At 36.2% G+C, this 19,786-nt stretch overlaps 1 protein-coding gene across 1 annotated transcript; it reads left to right on the top strand.

The window, feature by feature from the left end:
* The first annotated feature begins 9,780 nt into the window (after positions 1-9,780).
* On the top strand, positions 9,781-17,133 carry LOC100877327 (uncharacterized). The gene is made up of 2 exons (XM_076541637.1): positions 9,781-13,548; positions 13,629-17,133. Exon 1 carries the CDS (start codon positions 10,937-10,939, stop codon positions 12,818-12,820), a length of 1,884 nt encoding a protein of 627 aa, XP_076397752.1. The 5' UTR covers positions 9,781-10,936; the 3' UTR covers positions 12,821-13,548; positions 13,629-17,133.
* Positions 17,134-19,786: the final 2,653 nt, after the last annotated feature.

Genomic DNA, 19,786 nt, shown 5'->3' with positions numbered 1-19,786 from the left:
ACCCAAAATTCATTTGCAATGAAAATATGAATCTGGTTCATTACATGTGAACTGTAAGTGCGTCACGAGTGTGATACGATATTGTAGTGCAAGGGGTTAATATTAAGTATTAAGTATTAAGTATTGAAATAGTCAATAATATTAACTGTTTCGAACTATGAATAATAAATATAACAAAATATTATGAATATGTTAGGTACAATTTGTCAAAGATAAGAGTATTATTTCATGAAATTTTCAATTGCTATAATATTGTAATCAACGTGTTAAATTAGGATACAGATTTACAATTCTTTATTATGTCAGGATTTTATGTATTTATTATAATTTTACGTAATTTTTATATCTATTACAAGAATAAGATTGAAAATCTATTATCAAATGTAATACCAATAGGTTTACGACACAGTACCGAATCAAATGTGGTCACTAATAACCTATGAAGGTGCATGTGACCTTAAGCATTCAATTAAAAAAAGAAAAAAGATTGAAAACGTTCATTTTTTCATACTTTTATTGTTTGCAGTAAGGTTATATATACAAATTTTTGCATACAAATATTATCAGAAAAATGCTATTAAAATTTTTTGATATAAATTGTAAAAGAATGTTTTTTTAAGATTTCTGTATATTAAAAAATTTGTCAACGCAAAACATATAAATATTATTTTCAACTCATTTCTTTGAAACGAGATATTTATGAAAAGAAATTTGGGATTCGAAAATTTAAAAACTTGAAAATTTGTAAATTTGAAGATTTAGAAATTTTGAAATTTGATTTGTAAATTGGAAAATTGAGAACTTAGAGACTAGAATTAAGAAGTTTAGAATTTTGGGGTTTTGAAATTGCGAAATTTGGTAATTTATGAATATGGTAAGCAGGAAATTGAGGCACTGAAGAAGTAGGAAACGGGGGGGTTTGGGAATTCGGAAGTTTGAGAATTTATGAACAGAGGAATTTGAAAATTTGGAAATTTAAAAATTTACGACTTTGCAGATTTGTGAATGTATGTAGTTAACTATTTCGATTTTGGAATATAAAAATTCAGGAACTGAAGAATTGAAGAATTGAAGAATTGAAGAATTGAAGAATTGAAGAATCTAGGATTCAAAAAATTTAGGAATCTAGAAATCGAGAAGTATACGAATCTGGAAATTTAGTAATTTAGGAGTCTAGGAATCGAGAAGTTTATGAATCTGGGAACTTAAGAATTTAGAAATTTGGTAATTTGGCTATTTAGAAATTTAGATATTTAGATATTTAAAAATCCAGAAATCGTACAGTTCTCATATTTAAAAATCTTGAAATTCAGAATTATTCAAATGTAGAAATTCAGAAGCCTTAATAATCCCAATTTAAAATTGAGAGGGTCCTTACTCAAAACTCTTTCTCCAAATGATTCAACATCCATTCAAGTAATTTTTAATACTTACACAATCAAAAAAATATGCATCAGGCCTATCAATCTACCATCTGCAAAAAGAATCTGCACAATGACTATCATTCAGACCGCAAAAATTCCAAAACTGAAAAGCAAAGAATAAAACCTCTTGCTCAAAATTGAAGACAACAAAAAGAAACAGTTTAGTGAATCATAGTTATGTCATAAAAATTAGCAAGAATATCTCATTGTATGGTAATATCTTGTACAGAATATCTTATTGTATAGTAATATCTCGTACAAAATATCTTATTGTACAGTAGAAGGCAAAAAAGAAGTTAAAATTTATTGGACAGCGCAATTATTCCGCAGGTTGTCCGAAGAATTAGTTGCCCCATATCTAGAGCAAAGACGCGTTGCAAGTAGCTGGCGCGTGAAATATTACGACTAACATTGTGGCGGGACACACATGTTGTAGCTGGCAATTAATGACCACTGGTGATAAGTTCTCGCTCCTCGATCATACTTGTCCACGCTACCGGCCGACTGTGCACTGTAAATCTGTGAAACAATCGTGTTAACGTTTGTGTCGCACGCGTGTACAGTCGAGTCACATCCGAACTACTTGAAAAATGTAGCGACCCAGCCAAATCCTGATAGAGCCTATGGCAATTCGATAAAACCCTCGGCAAAAATCCAGCTGGAGGCGACAGCACGGTTCCCCCTAGTAGATGTTGCTCCCTTTTCCTCGTCATTCATCACCCTTCTTTCCTTCTTTCTTTACAACTTCGAGGGGCATTGCGGGACTAGCACCACGGACAGGCTCTGAAAATAGCGGAAACGGCTCGGATAAGAATTATATTAGTTTCGATCGAAAGTTTTGTCGTTAGGTGTTCAATATTTAATTTTAATTATATTGTAGTAACTTTTAACTGAATAGACATTCATTAACGAATATTTAAACATTTAATTAATTTTCAAGGAAATTACACACACGTTAACAGTTCGAGGATAACATAAAACTGGTTAAAAATTAAATGAACATTCACAGCATTGATGCGTTTTTCAACGAACACACGTCGCCATTTGCAACCCCCATTCACTCCATTCATACTTCAAGGGATAATTAAAAACATTAACTGGTCATACAAATAATACAGAACCAATAAATGCCTACAATATCATCTTTGAAAAATACATTGTCACAAAATATATATTATGTTATGAAACTTGTATTATGACATGTATATTGTATTGTAAAAGTTATATCGAAAAAATGATGTTATGTTATATTATTACAATAATATAATATAATAAATTAATATTAATATATTAAGTTATACAATATTTTAGTGTATTAAATTTCATTACATGTACTGTTACAAAATAATATATTGCAAATGTGCAAAATATTGTATTGCAAGAATAATATATTATATTATTGTGTTAATATTTTATTATATTATATTAACATATTGTGATGCTGTATTATAATATAATATTAATTATAATATTGTAACATAATATATTTACAATATAACTCTTACAATAATATACTTTTATAATATAATACCTACAATATAATTTTTACTAATATTAATTATATATACATTTTTGGTAGTAATACTGTATATATAAATAATATATAATTCGATAAAAATGTTCCATTTCATTCGTTAAAGTTGGGAAATATAAATCATTTTGTTTCAATTGGGCACCGACTGTAATTCTTCCACAAAGAAAAAACAATTAATATATTGTATAACAAGATTTTGTTTACGCAAGCTTTGTAATTGAAAATTTCATTAAATTTCATCGTTGTTTAAAGAGATGTTTAATTAAAAATTTTACTTGTGTAAGGAAAATCTTGTTATGTCATGTCAATTTTTTTTTATGTATAACGGGAATTATTATTAATTAAGATTTTCGTTTAATTTTCATTAACTAGTATGTTTTCGTTCGTTGTGTAGTTATTTTCTAATTAAAAAGCATGCGAAAAAATAAATAAAGGTAACGTAAATTAGCTTATAATGATAAATAATATTATTTAATTATTATTATGCATTATACAAACAAACTAGTATATTTTCGTGCGTTGACTAGTTATTTTCTGATTAAAAATCATGTGGAAAATAAATAAAGGTAACGTAAAGTAGCTTATAATGTATATTAATTATTATTATACATTTTGACAAAATAGTTTCACTTAATCTCTGTGGTATAACCCCGTGCTATTTATTTGATAAATGCGTCAAACAAATTACTATAAATGCGTTAAACTATTCACTACTGCAGTGTTAAAATTAAGAAAATAAACATTTTATTTTGCATGTTATTGACTGTGTAAATTAGAATCAAAAATAAAATAAGAATTCGAATATTTTAAAAACATAAGAAGATTTATTATACTTAAACTGTGAGTGCGTCGCGAGTGTAGCTCATTAAAATAAGGGATCTAAGATCCTTCACTTTGACGGGTTCCGTAAATCTAGTGTTAATCATTACTGACCATCTATGAGTGCACTAGTCGTTTCAAAATATTAGTTATTATTCATGGGAATATTTTTAATACAAAATTCTGTAAATTAAAACTGACACTTGCATTTAGCGCAACTTCATTGGATATGTATGCGTTTTTCGAGTTTGAAGAATATTCTTGTCATTGTTGAAATTATGTAAATTTAAAATTATGAAAATTATTGTCGAAATTAGTCAGAAATTAGTCAGAAATTAGTCGAAATTAGTCAGAAATGCTAAAATTGTCTCGAGGTCATGCATGCATTGATTAAAGAAGAAATAGAGAAAGTTAACATGAATCTAATAAATATGACATAACCTTTTAATTAACCTAATGTTGTCAATATATTAAAGAGAAGTGTTAAAGTATAACTTAATATTTTTGCATTGGAAAAAGAGAACAGTGATTATGGTTTATAGCTTTTCTAATTTGACTTCTTTTTTTAGTAGTTATTTTAAGGAGTTTTGGCCAAAACAATATTTTTGTTACCAATTTGAAAATTTAAATTACATTTCAGATTTTTAAATCTGCAATTCTCTAATTTTTGAACTGATAAGTCTGCAAATTCTTATAATTCCAAAATTTTCAATACTGAAATTCCAAAATTCCTAAATTCCTATCTTCTTAAATTCCTATCTTCCTAAATTCCTATCTTTCTAAATTCCTATTTTCCTAAATTCCTATCTTTCTAAATTCCTATCTTTCTAAATGCCTTAATTCCTATATTCCTTAATACCTAAATTCCTAAATTCCTAAATTCCTAAATTCCTAAATTCTCAAATTCCCACATATCTAAATTACCAAATTTCTAAATTTACAAATTTTCAAATTTCTACATTCCAAATTTACAAATCACAATTGTCCACATTTCTGAATTCCTAAATTCCTAAACTCCTAAATTCCTAACTCCTTAAATTCCTAAGTTCCTAAATTCCTAAATCCCTAAATTCCTAAATTCCTAAATTACTAAATTCCTAAATTTCTAAATTCCTAAATTCCTAAATTCCTAAATCCCTAAATTCCTAAATTCCTAAATTACTAAATTCCTAAATTTCTAAATTCCTAAATTCCTAAATTCCTAAGTTCCTAAATTCCTAAACTCCTAAACTCCTAAATTCCTAAATTTCTAAATTCCTAAATTCCTAAATTCCTAAATTCCTAAATTCCTAAATTCCTAAATTCCTAAATTCCTAAATTCCTAAATTCCTAAATTCCTAAATTCCTAAATTCCTAAATTCCTAAATTCCTAAATTCCTAAATTCCTAAATCCCGAAATTTCTAAACTCCTACATTCCTATCTTCCTAAATTCCTATCTTTCTAAATGCCTTAATTCCTAAATTCCTAAATTCTAAAATTTGTAACTCCTTAAATTTCTAAATTCCAAAATTCCTAATTCCTTAAATTCCTAAATTCCTAAATTCTCAAATTCCCACATATCTAAATTACCAAATTCCTAAATTTACAAATTTTCAAATTTCTACAATTCCAAATTTACAAATCACAATTGTCCACATTTCTGAATTCCTAAATATTCCTATAAATATATATAAATCCCTAACTTCCCGAATTTTGAAATCTCCTAACACTAAAACCTTCAATTAGCGAAATTACTAAATTCCATAGCTTCCAAACATTTGAAGTTTCAACTTAAGAAGTATAAAATTTTTCAAATTAAAATTTCAAAAATGCCATATTCCTTACACAAATGGTCCCTATCAATCTCCATAACATGCTATTATTTCTTTACATTTCTATGCAAACAAATATTTTCTTCGATTTCTCTACCATCTCTTTACCTTTCGAATCTCTTAGAAGAAGGCAGCCACTTCTAAATGATTACAACGCAATACATCAACCCTCTCGACCAAACACAAACACGACATACACGCACTTTCCTAACCGGCCAAACGATAAACCGATGTAGACAGAAAGAGTATAAGAAGCATGGATAGGTAATGCTCGCAATTTATTTCCCTTGTCTAACTGCCAACTTTTCAGGTTCCAGTACTCGTGATTCACATTGATAGGGTCGGCGAAACATTTCGAACACGCAGACGATTAACAGCGCACCACCAGTTTCGATTATCGTCCTATTTTTTGATACTTTGTTCGACTATGTACTTTTGAACCTTTCAACAAAACTCGGTAGTATTGTTTCGAAGTCGGCCACCCCAATGTGTCTCGATTGCGTGTCCTCGTCCTCGAGAGCACACTCATCCCTAAAACCCACTAGTGTAGAACCCCACAATATCGGGGTGCGAGATGGAAAGCATCGTTTAGGTTAAGAATTATACTATTGGTCTATTGGCGCGCTATAAACGACCGCTATTGATTTTAAGTAATCGCTTAAATAGCGTCACTGAACTGTGTAACGGTGTCATCGAGTACAAACGGCAGAGACGCGGCAAACTCGACGTCCATCGAAACTTTAACCGTTTCGCAGAGTGCTATCACAAAAACACATTTGCACTCGATCATTCTTTTTTTGGATACAGAAATTAATCGTACAGAAAATCTTCTTATGGGATCAACAGTTTTTAACCCCTGCACTCTTCTGTTTGACTTACTCACAATCTTTTAATAACTTTTATTTTCAAATTTCATTAATTAGCGAGTAATAATTAGTGGTTTTTATTGAAGAAACGCGAATCCACAAAATAAGATTGATGTTGTATGATGAAATCTTATATTATACGATTATTATAATATAATGAGACAAATAGGAATTAAACCTACCCTACTAGGAATTAAAGTGTATACACTTACTCTGAAATTAAAAATTAATTTGAAAATAAACGATGAAATATAAATTAATTATTTATCTTGATGAAAATAAACCTTAACAAATTTTGCAAAGAATTTATCAAAATTCTATTTGTCGGAATAAAAGCTAGTAAAATGATCTTCTGACTGTACTATTATCCCCATAATCCATCTTTTTTCAGTAGTTGTAGTAAAAATTATTACTGCATCGTTAAGACAACAAAAGTCAATATCAAGATAAATTTTTAAGTTAAAATTATGAACATAATGTGATATAATTGCAGCAACATTTGATCAGCTCTGTTTTCACATATTGGCAGGTGATATGCATTTGTATAATTATGGATGAAATCAAGTTCAAAACGTATTTACTTATAAATTCGAAGTTGCATTTAATATATAAGATATACAATTCGTGTACTACTGATGAAATACGAGGGAGTTAAAGTCACAGTGATGTAAAACCAGTTTTTAAAAAATGATCTATGTACATAGATACAATCTACACGTGTCGACTAATTAAAAGACAAAGTAGTACAAGCTGCAAATTTACAAATAATTTAAAATATTGACTTGCGTGCGTTGATACAATCTATACTTGTTTACTTATTGAAGGGAAAACTGTTAAGAATCATAAGTTGGCGTGTACTACCACATATAGTAAAATTACTAAAACATACGAAATGTTATATCTTTCGTTCATCGAAACGGAAACCAGAGGATTAACGTCACTATAATCTATACTCTCACTGGTTCATTGATTGTGCTTGTAAAACATTTACTTTTCACGGTCTAGTTTCGAAATTTAAAATGAATGTCTGTGAGTTTTGAAAATTTACTTTCAAGTTCTAATTGCATTTTTGAAGAAACACTGTTTGTTTTACAAATTGTGTTCTAATAGTTGCACTAGTAATTATTTAAAAACACTATTTGATTTACAATATTTGTTTTCAATCTTTTTCTTTTTTCATAATTATTAATCTACATGTATGCACATATAAGCATACACATGTACAGAAAATTTTGTGAGTTGTAAAATTATTAAAAGTACTTTTTATCTTTCATACTTACAATTTGTTGCTATACCTTCATACAATATTGCAAACTATATTATTCATTTTAACACTAAAACTAGCAAACCAGTCAATTGGCTGCTCCAAAAGTTTCTTACTATAAGACACACATCTTGTTAAAGTACATTCTTTGAAATCAGCATTGATTTTCATCAAGATAAAGAATAAATGTGTGTACAAATTTATGTTTCGTCGTTTGTTTAATTATTTTTTAACTTCGTTTTTAATTTCAAATTAAGTACACATTATATGCTAGTAGGTTTAATGTTTGTAAAAAATATTTTTTATAGTATTATTTGAACTTAGCATTCTTTAATAATAATCGGCACTGAGTTCAAAATTCAATCATTATGCACTTGCATAATATTTAGGTTTGTCACATTTGAAGTGTAATGTGCGAGTCTATTACAAACGAAGAGATTAGCATCAATTTAATGACAATGTTATACACAGTTGCATTAGGTTTTAACACGCATGTAACTATGTATAACGCTATAATGAATATGCAGTGGGTCAGGAAGAAGTCAGAAAACCGCCCAAGGGTTAAGAGGAGGTTCAGGTTATAGTTGCTCGTAGATCGTAGACGCACGATCATTAGAGACGTCTGGTATAACGATAGAGTTAAATAGAAGGAAGCAACGCGATCCTTCCGTTCGACGTTCCATCTTCTCGACTTCTTTATGAGAGCCTCTCCTGTCTCCGGATGCTCTGTAACTCCTCGGTATCGTAAATCGATAAATGCTCCGAAGCAGATCACAAGGGCACACGAGAATAGAAATGTACGGTGGTCGGTGTGCATCGAGGTTCAGGCTAAGGTGTAGTTAAATTCTGGTGGCGTATTGGACAATGATCGAACACCGAGACCAGGCTTGTCGGTAGGTTCTTTGATCGCGTACGTGGGCAAAGGTTCGCGTCCATTAAGGGTGCATTACACGCGAGCGTACGCGAAGGCACGTGTATATCGCTCAGACGATCAATTAACTCTAAAAGGTCCTTTAGGGAAAATTCGCTCGGGCGGTGGGTAGCTGCCGGGCGTCCTTCGTCATCCTCCATCGCAATGTCACCTTTACTCTCGTTGTAGGCAGATTTAGCATCCTCCCCCTCCCGCCCACTTGGCCAAGTTCTTCGACCGAACCTAACTTTCCTCTACGAAGGAATACCTCCATTTTCCGTATAAAATCCACGAGGGATGACAGAAAGGGAAGGAGATCCCGTCTGAAGGAGGAACGAGCGACGAGGGTTGGAGAAAGCACGCGCAGACTTCTCGAAAGCGTAAACGCGAGAGAACGGAGAGCGTGTTGTAAGAAAAGGAATACCTACGGAGAAAGAGGGACAGAGAGACAGGAAAAAAATAAAAGACGGCTAAAGTGACTTTTCCAGGGCCGATCGCAACCAGAAGCGATGCAGAAAGAGAGAGAGAGAGAGAGAGAGAGTGGGAGAGAGTTTCTGGCAGTTGACGGTAGTCGATAGACGATATCGTAACCGCCACCGTTGTTAGCCGTCGATGGTGGCCTTTTCTCTTTCTCTGTTCTGCCGCTTGCCATGCTTCCCCTTCCCTCCTCCCGCACCCACCCCCAAATCCGTAATCTGGCAGTGCATTTAACCACTTTGTGAAATAGCCGTATATCTCGCCACTGTGACGTAGCATTCGATACGTCGAAAAGGGAGGGTTGGAGGGTCGAAGGTAGTAAAAGAAGGAGAGTACTGAAGTGGGCGACGGAGGAAGGAGGGTGGAGGTGAGGTCAGGAGACTTTGTAGGAAAACGTGGAATAGGCAAGAGAAAGAGGAGCCGAGGTGAGCAAGTAAGTAGTAGGTTGTGCGCGCGCCCACCGTGTATCCATTTAGAGGGGTGGAAAGCGCCAGCGTCGAAGGTGGGGTTGCTCGTCCGAGGGTAGGGGTGGAAACGATCCCTACCCGACTCGCTCGTGGAAAGCGCACGAGCTGTCTGGTTGGGAGTGGCGGGGGTGTCCGGGGGAGATTCGCAGGGAACAGCAGGCTCCCGAGGGGGGTGAAGGATGACGGTGGAGGAGAGGAAAGGCGCCGTAAGGGGTGCCGGAATCACGGTGGTGGTGTATACACCCTGTGTATATAGTCTGGCCAGAGTGGAAGAAGGGTGCGCCCTACTTCGCGTCGGCGTTTTCCCTCCTGGCAGTGTGCAACGACGTACCGAAAGAAAGACAGAGAAGGCAGGAGAGGTTATCTCTCCGGTTCAGTGCCGGGCTTTTCACAGTCTCTCATTTCACGACGAGCGTCCGTGCTATCGGTCCGAGTGTTTTGCGCGTTCGGTGAGAATTGGAAAAAAAGAGGAAAAAAATACACACACACACACACACACACATACACGCACGCACACACAGACACAGACACACACATATATACACGCACACGCGCGAAGAACACGGGTGATCGCCTGGTACGGACAACGCCTCGGGCATTGTAGTGTGAGAACGCGAGAGTTCGGTTTTCGTGAACCGTGTATTCGGTGGGTGTCCGGTGGTGTCGGTTACGGTGCTGCGTCTACGGGGTGTTATTTTTCACGGCGTCCCCCTTGGACAAGCTATCTTCACGGGAAGTGCACGTTGATCGACGCGTTTACGTAAGAACGACGGACGCTCGTGGTGTACGCTTACTCGTACGTACGTGTGTGTATCTCAATGTGCGCGCGCGCGTGTGACAAGTACCGACAAATACGGAAAAGCCAGGCAGGAAAGGAGTCGCCGGAGGTTTTCGCCGATTCGTGAGTTCGCCGAAAATAGCAGTCCGACCCGCGACCGGGAATAATTCCGGTTCCTAAGGAAATTCGTCCAGTTATCCAGTGGAATCAGGAGGATTCACGAATGGACGAGCCGAGACCGCTTAATCTCAACCCTCTCGTTTGCATAATTAGTTGTGGTGTATCGCAAGAACAACACGGGGAAGAGGGCTCGTGTAAACTTCGTTACAAAGGCTGAGACGAGACTGTCTTATCGAACACGAGACGCGAAGCGGAAGGAGGACGGGGCAAGAGTAACGGGACATATCCGGGGATTAAATAAGAAAAATGGGCGTAAGCTCGTTCGAGGAGGTTTTTTTCGGGAGAGGAAAATTAATTCTCGTTCATTGATGCGTCTGACGAAGCAAGTCCTCGAGCGAGACAGTCGGGGAGGATAGCGTTTACCGAAACCAGGACCACCATTCGACAATAATCAACGCGTTCGCCATGGAAATCTCGGTATTTTTACTTTACGTGACGACGTTCCTCGGCATTGTAACGAGCGACAAGTGCGCCGACGAGTGTTCCTGCAAGTGGAAGAGCGGGAAGCGTACGGTCGAGTGTATAAATCGTGCCCTGACTAGCATACCGGAGTGGGTCGATCCGGAGACGCAAGTGCTGGACACCAGTGGCAACGACATTAGGACCCTACCGAGTAACATTTTCGTACGTGTACGCTTGACGAATCTACAGCGTCTCTACCTACGCGAGTGCCGTATCGACCGAATCGATAGCGAGGCACTGGCGGGCCTTACGAATCTGGTAGAGCTCGATCTAAGTCATAACCTCCTAACCGTAGTCCCCAGTGCCAGTTTCACGGATACACCGTTTCTCAGGGATCTGGTACTTTCCAACAATCCTCTTAAGAGGATTCACTCGCACGCCTTCAAGAGTACACCGAATCTGGTCAAGCTGGATCTATCCAATACACAGCTCGTGGAGATCGAGTCCAAAGGTTTCCGGGGTCTAGAGTTGCTGGAAAGTTTGAAACTGAACAACAACCAATTATCGACGCTCCATCCAGGCACGTTCGAGCCGTTGAACAAGCTCACAAGTATAGAACTTCACGACAATCCCTGGATATGCGATTGTCATCTTCGCGAGATGAAAATGTGGCTGGTGAAGCACAATCTACCAACTCTTCAAGCACCCATTTGCCACGGGCCGAAACCGTTATTGAACCGCACGTTCACGGATCTCGGTATAGACGACTTTGCCTGTCGTCCGATCCTCCTGATAGCCAGCCGCTATGCCGAAGCGACGATAGGCGAAAATGCCAGTATAGTGTGTCGGGTTAGCGCGATACCACCGGCTAAAGTGAAGTGGTATTGGAACGGAAGATTGCTGACCAACCATTCGGCGTTCAGTAGCTATCAGAAAATCTTGATCTTCGAGGAAGGTCAGTTCAGGAAAAGGAGCACGTTAGTGCTCACGAACGCTCAGGAATCGGACTCGAGCGAGTTTTATTGTGTGGCGGAGAATCGTGCTGGCAGTGTCGAAGCCAATTTCACCCTTCACGTGTCTTTAAGAACTGCTGGTATGTCGACCCTCGGCTCCGGTCAGATCGCTGGAATATCCGCCGCTCTGGTTGTGTTGATCCTCTTCATACTTCTCATTATACTCGTGTTGTTCATTCGTTTTCGAAAGATGCCTCTGAAAGACGTTAAATCGGCCGTTCCCGCGGAAGGTGCGTCGGCTGACAATACCGGAGGCAATAACGATAACCCTCCATCTGCGACGTCGACCACACGCAGGAAGCACGAGGAGATCGAAACTACGTCGTTCGGTGTGGACTCGAAACCACCGGTGTCCTTAAATCTCAGCTACGTTCAGAGACCGCAAGCAGCGACGTTGCAGACGGAGAACGAGTACGGTTCGATCAGCCGTTTCGACGACCAGAGTCAACAACCTTCGGTGATGGTGGCGCCGAGTGCCTGTTTCTCGTCGACCACGTCGTTAATGCCGATCGACAATCCCGATCTCATTAGGGACACTCGTCGGGGATCGGCGGAGGACATTACGCCGTACGGCGGGGCGGACTACAGTCGCATGGAAGTGGTGGACGACGCCAAGATCCTTTACTCGAGTTGCCTGTGGGACGCGAGGGATACGTGCAGAACAGCGGTGCCAGTGAGCACGTATCCTTCGAAGGAGGCTCTGGCCGTAGTGGCGCCCATGGTCGAGCAATTTCCACCGGGCGCGAAACAGATACGAGTTTGGCAAAAGGGAGTGCCGGTTTTGCCACCGGTTTCGGCGCTCAAACGTGTCCTTGGTTCGACGCGTAGCTCTCCCGACGAGGGCTATCAGGAAGGGACTGGGACCGACGTCTAGGTACCGCTGCTTCATTACTGCGACGCCCGGCACCGTTACCTGGAGCTTCGTAGACGCCACCAGGACGACACCGACTGTTGAGCGACGTCCTGTCCAGTGCCGGACGAGCGGTAGTGAATGATTCGATAATTCTGAATTCCGAGAAATCCGTCGCGTTGACCGATGGACACGGACGTCGACCTGTCACGTGGATAGCGTATACATAAACATATAATATATATATATATATACATATACATACACATAACACAGTCATATATATATATATATAAAGAGAAAGAGATAGGGGTGAGGAGAGTGATCGATGAAACGGTTCAAGATATACTATATGTATGTATGTATACATACGAGAATGGGAAGTCGTTGAGACCCGGTACGGTGGAAACGAACGTCCACTTGTCGCGAAATTTACGTTCGGTGGCTGATGAAATAGTTGAAGGTGTCGTCGTGACTAATGTACGGAACACATAAAACGAAGAATCTGTCGAGGATTGATCGATAAAACCGAATTGCCGTTCCGCCTGCTCCGTGGGAGTTCGCCGCGATTATTTCGAAACGTTTTCGTGTGTCCGACGTGCACGGAGGGAGATACGACGTTCTTAACGACCGAAACGATGATGCGCCCTGGGAAAAGGAGCCATTGTCGTCGTTCGGCGGTCTCGCAGCACAATGTTGACGGGTAATACTTTCTACAATGGCGAAGGAGTACAGAGAGGATAGAGGAACACGTAAGAAAGAAAAACCGATTAGCGAGGGCAGCGGGATGTAATGTTAAAAGATAAACGTTAACAGATTTTTTTTCTTAAAGATAACGAACACGAAGACTGCAGTGCATGTTCCGAAGGATGTGTAGATAGGAGCGTCGATGCGTGAGAATGATTTCTATTGCCCTGTTTGGCTACCGTAAATAATTACACGTGGATTTTCTAGTCAATTTCGAGAATGTAATTAGACGATTAGATTGGACACGATGCGAGCACGACGACAATACGATTCATTCGGGCGACGTGTGATTCGCGTATCGCGATGAATGCATCGTTAACGGTGACGGCGTTGAGTAATTCTACTTTCCGCGTCGATCGTGCGACTCAATGTGTCATTTTTAATTTAATATGCGGTACGAATTACTGAAAAAAAGAACAGAAAATATCATTCCGACATTCGAGTAAGATCGAGGACAAATCGATCAGGTAGATTTGGGATAACGAACGAGCGCGACACACGAGCCGATATTGTCGCATCGGATAGTTATTGACGTTCGTGTTCCAGACGAAAATTCACGGAAATGATAGAGTGTGAAATATGACGTCGGGTACACCTCTGGATCCGCCGTTACGATTCTCTCGGCGATCAATTGATTTACTTTCGTTAGAAAACTGTTCAAAATATATCCGTGTAACGACACTGCCTATTTCGATATCGATTCAAACGTCATCGAGAAATTAAATCCTTAAATGTGTGTGTCAATAATAATACTTATCATACGCGTGCATACATATCGACGTGTCAATGTGATCATCGACGTTTACATATCCATCACGATATATCACACTCCAACGAAAATGAAAACAAAGAAACCCGCGATCCCGGAATGTATCCGTCGTCGATCTCTATTTTTTCTTGTTTTCGTTCCTTTCGTTTTTTCGTATTACCCGGAGCCAATAGAATCAATTACATAAGACTGTATAGTAAGCACAGGAAGCCCGTAAGCCAATTGCAAGCGAATATAAACTATTGCTCAAACACTGAAACGTGGAGCTTGCGATTGGTTGACCGGCTCATGCCTCGCGTTAGTGTCTTACGTAAGTGAGTCTGTGTGTGTTGATCTAGACACTTGGCGGTAAGCGGTAAGCCAAAACGCCAATTTCGAATATCGGTCAGTTATCAGCCTGTGTCTGTGTGTATGTGTGTGTGTGTGTCGTGTACGAGTATTTGCCCAGGCGGTTCGTACGTGTCTTGAGAGCCCTGTGCCTGAATATACGTGTGAACGTATGTGATAATAATCGTTGAGAATGTGTGCCGGAGTATATGTGTACGCCAGGGAGAGATCGAGGGTGAGATAGTGCATGCGGTGCAGTGCTTGCAATTGCTACCGATTGGTTTATCGTCTATCGTTCGTACTTTGCTGCTTTTCTCCGCTCGATCGTTATAGAAATGTTCGACGTACTCGTGATGAGGCAAAAGAAAGGAAAATAAAATGTGCCACACTGGCTAGTTTTATTGAATCATATTTCGAGCCGATCGATAATACGTGATACAGGGTACAGAACGCGACAGGACACGTTTCTAGCGGTGATTTTAATCGCTGTCGAACGAGTCCGCGAGTTTACTAGCTAATTTACCGTCAGAAAATCGCGGCAATCGAATTGAAAATACGTGACAATTGGAAACGGGAGTGTATCAAGTGAACTCCCTTCTTTTTCATTTCTTTCTTTTTTGTGAGATCGTTGCCTCGGCGAGACACGCGAATATTAAGGATCATTCGATCGCGATGAATTTATATATTTGTTCAAGTCGAAGAAAAATTGGGGATTTAAAACTAGCTTAAAATCAACTAGCGCGAGAAATTAGTTTACGCGGGAAGTATGGTTGGTTTGCTGCTATTTTCTCGTGAAAAGACGTCGTTCAACCGGTCCAGAGTAATTTATATTCTAGAAAATTATCGTTTAGAGTGTAGTAGAAATGATGTATGTATGTTCGATATTAACATTTCGTATTCGTCCGTTCGTTTGGAGATACGTATAAATACGGGCGTGAAGTTTCTCACCTGGCTGTACTATGGCAACATTGTTCCTAATTAGGGTTCTGGACTAGGTTCATATTGACACTGAATGCTGTATGGTTCTGTGGCGCTGAATTCTACCGGTATTAGCAAAGACGCTTTAATGACCACTTAATCCACACTACACTAATTAAATAAATTTCAATATTTGAAAAATTTCAAGTTAACATTATAACAATTATGTGACAACAATTAATGCAGCATTTAAGCAGTTTTGTCTCTATATATTGTGCATCGTTATAATTATGAGTGAAATCAAGTTCAAAACATATTTACTTATAAATTAGAAATCGGATTTAATAGACAAGGTATACAACTCGTGTACTACTCATGAGGGAGTTGAAGTCACAGTGGTGTAATCCGGTTTTTAAAAAATGATCTATGTACGTAGATACAATCTATACATGTCTAGTAATTAAAGACAAAGTACAACTTGCAAGTTTACGAATTATTTAAAATATTTATTCGCGTGTGCTGATACAATCTATACTTGTTTATTTATTGAAGAGAAAACTGTTACGTGGCATAAGTTAGCGTGCACTTTCACAGTAACATTACTAGAACATATGAACTAAATGTTTTATCTTTCGTTCATCGAAATGGGAATCGGGAGATTTATGTCACTGTGAACTATACCAGTTCATTCATTATAATACTTCGAAAATATCTTCATGGATTGGTTATGAACCTCATAATATTTGAAAGTTTCGAAAAGTTATAAGTATTTCGGTACTCGAATGAATCGGCCCTTCAAATACTAATTTAAACACACTATTTATTATACACATTTATTATACAAATCTATACAAATTTTATTTTGATGATTGCATTTGCAATTATTTCAAAATAATATTTACTTTGGAGTATTTGTTTTTAATCTTTTTCTTCTTTTATAATCACTAGTTGAATCTAACAATAGGTTTAAATCTGATAAGGAGTGCCATTAGCTTCATTAACCTATTTTAGGATACAGATATGTCTACATGTGGACATTTAGTTTCTTAAATTTAACAATTAGTGATTAGATACATGTAGATATTTTCATTTCTCGTATATTATTAGAGCTTTTGTTTAATCAATTACTACAAATTTAAAATATCAGATGATTACATTTTCTAACCTCAAAATAATTATCCTTAAAGAGGGTAAATTAGCTCAAATTTACATTTTTGAGAAAATAAACGATGCTATTATACAAGACACGCAATCGATTATTAGTGTATAATTATGTAATACATGAAAATTACATTAGTGGGTTTCAGTAAGAATTAAGAAGAATTATTTTAAGAAAATGGAGAATGTTTATAAAGTTTCAGTCTTTGATTTTATTTCAGAATATTTATTAATTTTCTTTTTTTAAAGTATTTATAGAGGATTCGGATTTATCACATTCAGAGTGCACAAGTGCTTCTTTAATTGAAATACTTATAAGCGTTTGAATATTCAAATCTCATTACTTAAAGCTATTTGCGACGCACTTAAACTCATTACTCAGTACAATGTTTGTATTATATTTAATCCTTCGTTTCATTCTGCATAGCAAATATTATAGTTAATGAAATTATTCAAAGTATTTCATAATTACAAATTGTTATTGTACTCCCATAAAATATTGCAAATTCGTAATATTACATTATTAATTTTTAATAATTTCCTTTTAGTAGAAAATAGTGATAGCGTTATTTGTAAGGGATAAAAAAAAAATTTTTTGGAAGTTGCAAAAATCATTGAACGGACGGTTAAATCATTTAAGTAAATGACTAAACATATACGTCGTAAAATTTAACAATAACCTTTAGTAACATATCTGCATGAATATGATAATAGAATTCATTCTCTTATGTTTAATAATATTTCATTGCAACATCGAAATATAACAAAATTTGATTTCTACACCGCAACCGCGGGATATAAAATAAGAGTGACCGTTTATTTTTACATTAAATTCAGTGCAGAAATAAAAATAAATTATGAAAAAACTATTAATCATATTTGTGCGTGTTACCTCAGTGCAATTGAAAATAAATATTAATTAAAACCAATAATCAATATTTTATCGAAAATAAACCTTAATTATCAAAAATTTAAACAAAAACAGAAAATAAACAAAAATGACACTAATTAAAACATTTAATAAAGTAATTACACTACTCATAGAGTTCCATTTATTTATATTTGACAAACAAGTTTTTTACTCCAATAAATATTTAAATTCAATCAAATGTTTATTTAGACTGTTTCAACGAAATCAAATCCACAAACAATTTTGCAATTTCTTCAAACAAAAATTTGATAAAATTTTTGTCAAATAGATTCAGTACATTATTTAAAAAATTAGTATACATAATCTGTACTCTTTTAACCAGTATAGATACCTATCACTTTACGCCTATCGCGAGTGTAATTTCACCCCTCGCGAACTGTTTGCACTGCAAACAATTTTCATTATCTTCATTTATGTATAATAGTGCAATATTAAATTGTTTTCTTGCTATTATTCAATTTTAAAATAGAAAGCAACTACTGAAGTTTCATCGATGATATTGTCATTTCTTCTGATCATAATCTTTAAGGGTTAGAAATGCCACTCCAGTTGACATTTAACGTATTAACAAAATTAATTCAGTTGATGAAGACAATAAAACTAAACACGATTTTATTGACAAACATATTTAGTTGTATTATGTTTATCATATTAAACATTTTATTATGTTTAGTTTCTTTATGTAATACGTTCTTATTAACAAACGTGTTTATTTTTACTGTACTTGTCAGTGAATAATACGTTTCTACATAAATTCAATTTTATCGTGTTCATCAATGCATAATACGTTCTGCATTCTCAATTTCGGTCCTCTATAATCTCACAACATTTAACATAATCATAGAGCTATTAAAAGTGTTCCTTTTCCTCGAATTCGAAGCGCCGGTGGCCATTATAGCAGTTAACGCGTACGTAAAAGTTCGATGTTTAACCTTTGGCGATGTTATTTATATACGTACATACAGGCCATAAAAATATCAATTCCTACACCGTTTAAAACTCTCCTTCTGAGTCACGCTACCGCGACATTTAAAGCCTATGCGTCGAAAGTAATAATATTTACCGTACCGATCGATCGATTTCTCCTATTTACTTTCCTAATGTGTCGTTGACACGTAATCGTTTCGGTCTGCAGATAAATCGATCGAGGCCCTCACAAATTTCTTTTCCTTTCGAAATAACGTGAACCACTCTGTGCTTGGTAGAATTAATCTTGAAGGACGAATTACATGCCAGAAAGCAAAGGATTATATCCATACCAAAAGGCAAAGGATTTAAAAAATGTGAAATTTCCGAGAAAAATTCGACGTTACTTATTTATCGCTGTTACATGGAATCGTCACATTTTTCATAACTGCTTTCAGTACTTGTCATGAGATCTTAAGATCTAAATCGTGATGTCTTACTTCATGTCTTGCCGTCCTTATCTCCGGGTTAATCTTCGATTCTTTTTTCAGAGGCAATTCGGAACTTGAACTCTAGCTTTCGCGTGTTAGTAGTTATTGAAGCTTTGAATTTCAGAAGTTACATATTTGACGTTTCGGCATGTTTGAACAGATTCATGGCGTCGTGTTTGATTTAAAGAAAAAGCAAACATGCACGAATATTCCTTCAAATGTTCATTCCTAACAATGAACGCAAGTTTGGACACTAGATAACAAAAATTTCGTGCTAGTGAAATTTGCGAGGCTATCAATTGCGATGAATAATCGAACACTCCCCTATCAGAACCATTCGATGCTGTGACACAACGTAATAATCTTTACGACTAGACTCGTTCATAAATCACACGAATATGACATATCGATCTACCGTGACATATTAATAAAACATATCGTGACTTTCTAATTATACAGGACACTTCACTAGAAATCGAACAACTAAATTCCACGAAGTTTCAAAGTTTAACACTAACAATAAAATTTAACATTTAACACTAACTAACAACAAAATGGTTTTACCAACTTCTTACTTTAAGTTATAATTAATAATTTTATTTTAGGTTATAATTTGTTAAGGTAGTTTTTTTTTAAATAAGTATGTATTTTTATAATTTAGGACCTTTTTGTAATTTAGTTTGTTTATTTATTTTACAACTTAATTTTTAATTTTTTAGTATGCATTATAGGGCGAGTTCAGT

The sequence above is a fragment of the Megachile rotundata genome, chromosome 2 (assembly GCF_050947335.1).
Source record: "Megachile rotundata isolate GNS110a chromosome 2, iyMegRotu1, whole genome shotgun sequence".
NCBI lineage: Eukaryota > Metazoa > Arthropoda > Insecta > Hymenoptera > Megachilidae > Megachile > Megachile rotundata.
This window is presented reverse-complemented; position numbering and strand designations above follow the sequence as displayed.